Source organism: Heteronotia binoei, chromosome 8, assembly GCF_032191835.1.
Source record: "Heteronotia binoei isolate CCM8104 ecotype False Entrance Well chromosome 8, APGP_CSIRO_Hbin_v1, whole genome shotgun sequence".
Classification (NCBI taxonomy): Eukaryota; Metazoa; Chordata; class Lepidosauria; order Squamata; family Gekkonidae; genus Heteronotia; species Heteronotia binoei.
In genome coordinates this window covers 20793919-20804252 of record NC_083230.1, presented here as the reverse complement: position 1 = coordinate 20804252, position 10334 = coordinate 20793919, and the positions used below count along the sequence as shown (strand labels likewise).

Genomic DNA, 10334 nt, shown 5'->3' with positions numbered 1-10334 from the left:
CATCTAGTGCCTCTCCCCAAAATATCCCCCAAGTTTCAAAACAATTGGACCAGGGGGTCCAATTCTATGAGCCCCAAAAGAAGGTGCCCCTATCCTTCATTATTTCCTATGGAAGGAAGGCATTGAAAAGGTGTGCCGTCCCTTTAAATGTGATGGCCACAACTCCCTTTGGAGTTCAGTGATGCTTGTCAAACCCTTGTTCCTGGCTGCACCCCTAATGTCTCCTGGCTCCACCCCCAAAGTCCCCAGATATTTCTTAAATTGGACTTGGCAGCCCTATTCAGAACATAAGCTTTCATGTGCTTTCTAAGCACACTTCATCAGACGAGGGGATCAGGTATTGTGGGCTGAAATACAAGCAGTTTGTTGATTAAGTATGCAGACTGATCACATGGTATACCAGAGTGGCCTGGCCATTTGGTCTGGATAGCCATAAAAGGTAATAAAGTCCTCTGCCAATTGGTGTTTCTGTAAATCTAGGTGAATCACAAAAGGACGTGTATTTCCTAGTTGTAGTCCACCTAATTTACTTATTAACATCAATCCATACATTGTAAACATCATTCCAGTCTGCCATTAGAAAACAGACAAGAATACATAAAAAGAAAATGGGTTAAGTATATGTAATAAGATAAATATCCAATATCCCTTATTGGAGTATTTCAATACAAAACATTATTCTGATACACTATTATAAAAGAGAAATACATTGGAATACTGTGGATGTATAGCTATACTCACTGAGAGTGGGTTTAGCATCTGTAATGAGATAAAAAACCAATATCCCTGTTCAGTCCTGGGGAGGTGTTTGTTCTAAATTTCATCATAATTTGTAATTCAGCAATTTCTCTCTCCATTCTGTTCTTTAAGTTCCTTTGCAGTTAGCTGTTTTACTGCAAAGGAACTTCAAGAACAGAATGGAGAGAGAAATGGCTGAATTTGCAACCCTACTAACCAAAGCCGTGTTGGTCTGTAGCAGAATAGACGGGTAGCCATGTTGGTCTGAAGCAACAGAGCAAAGTTTGAGGCCAATGGCACCTTTAAGACCAAACGAAATTCTGTGTATAAACTGTCATGTGTTTGCGAATCTTTAACATGTTGCAAGTTTTGGTGGCTTTTGATGTCGCAGTTTCCACCCTCAGACATTTGCTTTTGTCCATACAGAATAGTATCTTTGCCTCCCCTTCTCGACCCTTGTTTTGTTATCTACAGCAGAGCAGCAAGTCACATGGATGCACAGAGATGCCAGCTCCCAAATTCCACAAAAGGGTGACAGGCATTAGCCATGCTAAGCCTTCTCCATAGCCCTGGCTACTGCAGTGCTAACAGTGCCGTGGCTGCTTGGGCAAAGTACCTGCCAAGCACACCAAGTAAGATGGTCTAGTAGTGCAGTGGTTCCCAACCTTTTTGGCACTAGGGACCGGTTTTGTGGAAGACAATATTCCCAGGGATTGGGGGGGAGGGGCGCAATGGTTTCGGGATGATACAATTGTGCACTTCATTTCTATTAGTTTGGGGTGGTGGTTAAGTGTGTGGACTCTTCTCTGGGAGAACCGGGTTTGATTCCCCACTCCTCCACTTGCAGCTGCTGGAATGGCCTTGGGTTAGCCATAGCTCTCGCAGAGGTTGTCCTTGAAAGGGCAGCTTCTGTCAGAGCTCTCTCAGCCCCACCTACCTCACAGGGTGTCTGTTGTGGGGGAGGAAGGTGAAGGAGATTGTGAGCCATTCTGAGACTCTGAAATTCATCGTGTAGGATATAAATCCAATGTCTTATTCTCATTCTTGCTACATTGTAATATATAATGAAATAATTATACAACTATCAAAGATTTCAGGTTTTCACGGCTGGTAACATCATGAGGGTTTGTAGAATCTTTCGGGCTCAAGTGCCGTGTTCTACTGGAGAAAGTTTTTCTTCCAGACGTTTCGTTCTCAGCTGCGGAGAACATCCTCAGTGGTGTTGCAGCCGGAGCAGGCGCTCCCACCTTCTTTCTCCAGTAGAACACGGCACTTGAGCCCGAAAGATTCTACAAACCCTAATAATTATACAACTCACGGCCTGGTTGCTAACAGGCCACAGACCGCTACCAGTCCACGGCCCGGGGGCTGGGGATCCCTGGTCTAAAGCATGGTGAGAATAAGATGGCTCAGTGATTATCGCCTTGTTTATACATGGATTCTGCTCTCTTGGGGGGGAAAAAGGCCCATCCCATGAATAAATAATATTTACTCAAGATCTATTTGATAGATTTTTAATTTAGTGAACACTGCTGCCAAACATCCACACAGCACAAGCAGCCTGCTTCGTTCTGTTGCAACATGCTTCTGTGTATTCTTTGTAATTGCCAAAAGTTCTTTACACCAGACGCTTTCGGGGGGGAAAAAGCAACCACGCCCCCCCCTTGGATAAAGATGAAATGCCAGTTTCTAGGAAGTCATTTTATTCTTGTTTTTTGGCATGTTGAAATACATAAAAAGCAAAGTATGCCTCAAGTATCTTGTTTTAACAGGAGTCCATTCAAGTTTAAGGCTCACATCTCTGCAATGTACATTGTTTTTCATAGTCTGCAAAAATTTACCTGAGAATGAATACTTCAGAGTAAATATTTAGTCTAGAAGATGTGGATGGGAAGCTTCTCCCCCCAGTCTAGTCGTTTTTGTATGTATCTTAGTAAGACTCAACATAGTTGGATGGCTCTTGCACCCGATTATCTACGATCCCCCTAAATATAAGTTCCTTTTAAAGAAATGCTGTTTCGTCACGAACATTTTAATGAAAACCTTCAAAAGTTTTTTTAAAAAGGAGAATCCATCAGAACTCAAACTATATCTCTGCTGGTGAAACACTGCTTTAACACAGTACTCTCCAGTTCACTTTCCCCCTTCAAAATAACTGTCAGCAAAACCATATTAATGTTTACTTCTTTAGGTCTTCTCTTGATTTGTAAATGTGCACTTTACCCTTTTGTCAGAGTTTCTCATATCACTTTAAAGGCCACGTTGAGGTCAGCTTCTGTACTTAACCAAGGGGGTTTGCTGGGGGTAAGGATAATAACAGGAATGGGTGATAAAGGTACTTCAGCTGTCAGTTCCAAGTCACTGAGCTCTAGACAGTTCCGTGTGACTTGAGTGATACAATTCCAGAAAAAAAAAGCAAACCCAAGTTTTAAAAAGCAGGTCTACTGATTGTGCCAGCATTTTTTTTGAAAGATTTAGCTGTGTTATATGATGCAAAGAAAAGCATCAAACTTAAGTGGAATAGTATTTTGCACTAATGCAGCATGTACGGTCCTTTGTGTACTGTAATTCTCCCTGTCTGCCTTTATTTCAAAAGAAAGTTCCTGAAATCCATCATACGCCCATTCAAATTATCAAAGGCTAGAGAGAACTCCCTAAAGCACTGTGGCTGCAAGAAATTAAATCCGTACCTTAAAAGTCAAAGCAAAATCTCAACACAATTTATTATAAATTAGGTGGGCTTGATTTCAATGGGACTTAAATGCACTTACCTATTGCATCCAAGATTGCTCCCAGACTCCCATGTTTTTAGACTGGAACAGTATTAATTCCTCATAAGATGACTTCGGAAGTGTGGGTTTACATTTGGATTTTTTGAACGTGTACTCAAGCTGTGGATCCTACCAGTATCAGTTTTCTCTTTCCCCTCTTTGTGCCCTACTCCTGTCTTCCCAAAAGAACGGGATCTAAAATGGTCTCAGTAGCTAAGGAGCAGTTAATTAAAAAATCCTCCAAACTTTCAAAAGACAGGTTAGTGATTATGACAATTCTAAAATTGTTCTCTTGAAATGGCAACACAAAACATGCACTCAAAAGCAATTAATGTAAGCGCATCTAAATATGAACAAAACATGTAAAAGAAAATTATTTGCTAAATAGTTAAAGTAACATTCCATTGATTTTTTTTTTTAAACCAGTCTTTTATTGCATTCTGCTGGAACTTACACGGCATCCAGAAAAATGAGGGGCAAATACTACAGAGATCAGTTCCAGAATCATTTTTTTTTCCCAAGGAAGGGATGAAAGAAAGCGACAGTAACGGAGATCAGTCTTGACAATTTTGCAGTACTGAAATACATGCCAAAAGGACTTGGTTTAATAACAGGAATAAAATTATCCAATCCAGAAAACTGTGTGTTCTGTAAACATCAGAAGTTATCCAACTGCGACTAAAAAAATAAAAGTCTGCAGTGGAACATCTTTCTTGAAAGGGAAAGGGAAATATTGGCCAAAAAGCAGAAAAGCACCATCCTGCCAAAGTTAAGCAGCTTAAAATCTGCTGGGCTTCAGTTCTGAGCTGATTCTCTGACAGCTACAAAGCAGTTTTACCCCTTGCACTTGCCTTGCCTTACCTCAGGACCCTTCATCTGCTCTCCCCCAGGCTTTCTTTAAAAACTGAGAGTTTTAGCATTACAATGATCTATCTACTAGTTCCTCTAAATACACAGATCTTGTTTTTTTAAAGAAGTCTTTAGCCCCTTTTGTTAGAGAAGGGGTAAGGCATATATATCTGCAATGGAAAGAGCTAGAGATTTAGTTCTGCAAAAATTCAGAACAAAGCTGGGGCTTCAGAGGAACTTGCAGATACTACTGCAGTACAGCAATGTCAACTGCTGATTGCTACAAACAGCCTGGAAAAGCTCTCTGATAGTAGGGGAAATGGTGGCTACCGGCGGTGGAACCTGAGGCAAGAAAAATGGTGCAGGTGTGGCCAGGTCCTATCAAAACGCAACCTTTTCATCTACATACCATGCCAATCTGCTTTGATGCCAACCTTTCCGAAAAGATCATCCCAAAACGAGTTTGGGAAAGAGCACTGCAAAAAGTAGAAACGTGGGATTATGACCATGGGATAATATTGCATGGGGGATCCAAACCCCACCCCCCCACCCAAAAAAACCACCGCTCCAATTTGAATGCCAAATTGGGAGAAAATCGCTGTGTGGAAGAGCTGAATACATGTATAAGCTCTCTACTAAAACGGATGGGATTTCAAAGGAGTTGGATGATGCCAATAGCGTACAATTTTATTCCTTAAGGCTCCTAAAGCTATTTGGAGATTTATCAACAAGTTTCTGATTTTTTTCAAAAGCTTCTGTATTCAGTTTGTTGTTGTTGTTGTTGTTTTTTTAAAAACCATTAAGTATAAAAGTCTTCTTGTAAGAAGTAGCTATATAGGTGCTTAGCACCAAGAAGGATAACTCGATATGATTTATATTGAAAACACACATACCTTATGTTGTATGTTGCTCTGTTCCTGGGGCGGGGGGGGGGAGGGAAGACAGGAGAGAACAAAGGTCACAAGCCACCAGCAAGCTCACTGAAATGGAATGCTGCATTCTTGCATAGGTCTTTTTCATTTCAATGGCACTTGCGTACAAGAAGTTCCCAGCGGATTGTGTTTAACAATATTAGACCTGATATTATCCATGTACTGCAATCATATTTATAAATATGTCATTTACACATACCGATATGTGTCTGCGTACATGTATCAGGTACCTTACAGTGGCCTCTACTTCTTTTATGCCACATATTTTATCATGGTGGTGGGTGACTGCTTTTCATTTAGGTCACACAGCTTGTGTCGCATTTTGCATTTAACGCCACTCCATTTGGTTACACTGTAACTTGGCATCAGATGAAACCCTGGGACAGTAGCCTTTCACTGTTCTTTTCCAGCCTACTTGTTAACCAATACTGTTCTTTGCCCCAGCTTCTTGTAGAGAGTCTTCCAATTCACTGCCGGGGGCTTATGTCTGCCAGTTTCTGAAGATAGCTCTGCGCAACAGGCATAGAGAGAATAAATTGCACTGTCCTTTGTCCTATCCTGTAGCAGCCATAGCCCACCAGTCCAAATACAGTAGTCTTTATGACAAACTTGAGGATCTTACTTGCAGTTGAGGGAGGAGGCACACTGGGAAAACAAAGGGGGGAAAATAGTTGATGTATCAGCCAGCTACACTGGAAGAAATAATATTCAAAACCTTACATTAAAAACCACAGTAATGGCAGAAATGAGCTCTGTAATGTGTGAGTTAAATCCATTATGTACAATACAGCACTTTTCATCTATCAACCAATCTATTGGCCCATTAACACTAGGTGCTGCTGAAAAGCTTCATGAAGTAACCTCAAAGCTATGGTCATTGTGTCCAGATACATGCTGGACAACAGTGTACAGTATTTCACTCAAACCAATTTACCATCAACTCTGGAAATCACTTTCAATTATCTTCATGTGCAGATCAGAAGTCCTGAACGGGCAAAATATTTACTAATACCGCACACCATTAATTTATGCTGGTAAAATGAATTCCAGTTTAGGAATCCCACTTGTATTACAAGCAGGCCTGTCGTTTACACAAGCTTCTGCAGAATAGGAAACAGGAAGCCAGAATAACGGCCAGGGGTGGCAGCTGCTGTGAAGCTCCCAATTTAAAGAGCCACTGAAACCAACAGCTATTTGGCACTTTCTCAGCATGAGGTAGAGGCAGGACTGGGCTGCAGCAATAGGTGGATCAATTCCTGCCCACCTTCTCAAGCTGAGGGTGCAAGGCACACAGGGGAAACACTTCAGAATGTGCCAGCTGCAATGCTGTCTTCTAAAGGACTTGTGGGGGGGGGGGGGGAGAGAAGAAATCTCTTAGGTAACTATTCCAGGCTGGGCTTGAAGGGAATCACTGAGGAGGAAGAAAAGTGTGTCCAAGGTGTGGGTGGGGGTTGAGCTTTATGGAGGGAATGGGATCCCATTCCCCCTCTACACACAGAAGTCTAGATTTAAAGCCCTATATGGCCTGGGACCTGCCTACCTGAGGGACCGTCTCTTCCCACATGTTCCCCAGAGAGTACTGAGGTCTGGGACTCAAAACCTTCTCACCATCCCCGGGCCTAAGGAAGTCCGTCTCAAGACAACTAGAGACAGGGCCTTTTCTACAATGGCCCCCACATGGTGGAACCAGCTACCGGAAGAGGTGAGGGCCCTGCGGGACCTTACTCAGTTCCGCAGGGCCTGTAAGACAACCCTCTTCCGGTTAGCCTACGCCTGACTGGACAAATGTAGATTAGACTTCTGTGAATTATACTGTATAGTTTTAATGTCAAGATTTTAAGGTTTTTTAAATGCTTTGACTTTTGAATGTAATAACCCTGCACTTTGTTTATTGTTTTAGCATTTGCTGTGAGCCGCCCTGAGCCATTTTATGGGAAGGGCGGGATATAAGTTAGAGAATAAATAAATAAATAAATAAATAGATGCACTTCATAGTGAACTAACCACAGCCCTTTACCTCATATAAATTAGCACTGAAATGCACCAGTTTCACTGTATTTATGACTCTGTGTCTACAGTTCATATACATTACTCTGTAATACCATCACCTCTATATGAGTTTTTCTACAAGTTTCCATTAAAATGAGAGTCCAGGGGCTCTCTCATGCCCATCTCACCTCAATTCTTTTTTCTCCTGTGTCTTTCAGAGTATAAATCCCTAATGTTTATTTGCATCAGGTAAGAGGAAACAGTCATTTTGAACTTCAAGCATAAGTTCTGGCCAAATAAACCAATAGCTTAAAAATGTGCCATTCTGTATTTGTTCTGCCTGGGAATCAGCACGACTCCCTTAAAGCCTCATTTTAAAAAAATCCTGTTCAATCAAGGTCATTTTCTTGCATCAGCCAAATCATTCTGGAAATCCACCCCACTTCATGTTTAATATTTTCAGCAGTCTACCAATATACACATTCATTGGCTTTTTCCTCTCTTGCCGCTCCCCATGCTAACTACAGAAATGGTAACTAACAAATAAAAAATGACACAACCTACCAGAGAGAGAATTACCTCATTATTTCCTGGATGTTCAAGTGGGTATTCCAGTTCTTTTCAATCCCAGGCACATGACCCATGCCAACTACTCCAACTACAACCGATGGGACACATCTTCTAGGTTCAGCTAAAAACAAGGGAGACACAAAAAGGAACCCATTCATTACACTCTTGCTAGCATTAAAATGTTCATGGCTTAGCTCCAGCCAATGGTGAATGGAACAGAGTTTGTAGAAGGAATATCTTCTGCCTCCCATTGCAGTTTCCTCAGACCTCTCCCCCCCCTGCCCCCCGGCTGCTGAGGGTCAGAGGATCTTTGGGAATGACATATGATGCAGTGTGAGAGCATGGAGTGGCAGCAAGAATCTACAGAAAAATTATCACAGTATCTATCCAGGACTGACAGTACACCAGTGATATACAGAAATGGTTCTCAAAGGGTCTGAGAAATCAAGATACCCAAAGCAAACAAGATTTCATGTGAAACTCAAGACAGAGGCTTTTCAGCAACAGCCCCTTCATTATGAAATTCTACTTCCCAAGAAGCTCAGCTTTCAGGAGACTTACAAAAGCTTTTTGGGGAGTAGGGATAGAGTAGGCATTTAGAAAGCAAGACTAGCTTTAATTCAAGACTGTTTTATGTAACAACAGAAACCATTAGACTGTTCTCCCACTCATACACACCCACATGCTTTCTTTGAACAGTTAAGAGCCACTGTGGTGTGGCGTTTGTGTTGGCCTGGGCTATGGGAAACACCAAGTTCAAATACCTACACTGCCCTGAATCTGTGGATACTGGACCACTTGTTCTTTCTTTAGTGTTAGTGGGTGGTCATGAGGCTAAAATGGAAGAGGGGAGAACCACAGAGGGGAGGGACGGTGGCTCAGTGGTAGAGCATCTGCTTGGTAAGCAGAAGGTCCCAGGTTCAATCCCCGGCATCTCCAAAAAAGGGTCCAGGCAAATAGGTGTGAAAAACCTCAGCTTGAGACCCTGGACAGCCGCTGCCAGTCTGAGTAGACAATACTGACTGAGGGTCTGATTCAGTATAAGGCAGCTTCATATGTCCATATGTCCACATATATTGCCTTCAGCTCCCTTGAGAGGTAAAAATCTGATATCTTGTTACTGGGATAAATTATGAGGGCCAGATATGACATAAATGGGATTTTGTAATGCCAGAGAGTAGAGAGATAAACTTTATAAAGGATAGAAAGAAATACAATTAAATATTTTTTAAAAAAACTTAAAATACAAACATAAAGCTCTTATGATGTTTTGTTTAAAAAGAAAAGGTGGGGGAATAGTGGAATATGGCAATGCAATTTTAAAAAGAGAACATCAAGAAAAAGCACAAGGATCACAGCAGAAACTAAAAATCCAAACCAAAAATATAAGATGTCCTGGGCTTAAGAAAACATGAAATGGCTGGGCATTGCAAGCTTCTTACCCTGTCCTCAGGTCTACTCAGATTGGCAATGGCTCTTCAGTGTAATATCCCCCTTTGGCTGAGGGTTCCCAGGTTAGCGTACTCACTAGGCACCAGTTCTAAGGTCCATTCAGCACAGCATACTGGTTCAAAGCATCAACCCTTTATTTGCAAGGTCACACAACTCCAGCATGGAACAACTTCTAACTGGCCATATAAATGCCGAAAATACATTGCCTTTAAAATGCATTGCAGCACAGACAAAGCTTCAAGGAAAACAGAGAATGGATTTTCCATTAAGGTCTCTGTGCCCAGATAGACTACTCCCATAATAGTCTATCTGGGCACAGAGACCTTAATGGAAAGTCCATTCCACATTTTCTTTGCAGCTTTGTAAGCCTAGAATAGTTTTCTGCTTCAGCCTGCAAAGACAAGGCAGAAGGAGGTGGGAACATAAGCACCCTTGGAACTTCAAAGGGGGAGGACGGGAGGGGGTAGTGAAAAGAGCCCAGTGGGCCTGATTAAAGCCCTAGGTGGGCCAGTTCTGGCCTGAGGGCCAGACATTTGACACCCTGGCGTATAGCTTGCTGCAAGCTGGAATCTGTTGTATAATTTTGCATCATTGAATGTGTCATGTTAATATTAAGATTTACTTCAGTTTGTTTTTTTAAACTTCTGGTTAGTTCTACAATCCAAATATTATTTCATTATTTATGGAATGTCCCATCCTGCTGATTGTATTGACTCGCTCTGTGTAATCCACCTTGAGTCCCACTGGAAAGGTGGACTATAAATAACATAAAGTGTGTACTTTAAATACTGCTTTTAACAACTGTACTTAATTGATTTATCTGTTTATACTGACATCGGGCTGGATCCTCCCTCCATAAACAGGACTGAAAACAAGTATTCCTGGAGGTCTGCCAAAAAAAAAAAGCAACAACAAAAACCACCCTGGAGTGGTGGCAGACCAAAATGCAACACTAAGTGGTGGCAAGGGGAAAAGGAAGCAAAGCAAACTTCTCCCCCATGAGTCCTTGTATGCTCACCTCCGAAAAGTATCT

General features: G+C 41.8%; 1 protein-coding gene across 1 annotated transcript in view; it reads right to left on the bottom strand.

Moving 5' to 3' along the window:
• Positions 1-3917: 3917 nt before the first annotated feature.
• TRABD (TraB domain containing) overlaps positions 3918-10334 on the bottom strand; it is a 49997-nt gene continuing 43580 nt past the window's right edge. Inside the window, exons 9-10 of the mRNA XM_060244804.1 lie at positions 7859-7970; positions 3918-5935 (exon numbers count right to left, since the gene is read on the bottom strand). Coding sequence (XP_060100787.1) covers positions 5758-5935; positions 7859-7970 — 290 coding nt within the window. The 3' untranslated portion in view covers positions 3918-5757. The remainder of the gene's footprint in view (positions 5936-7858; positions 7971-10334) is intronic.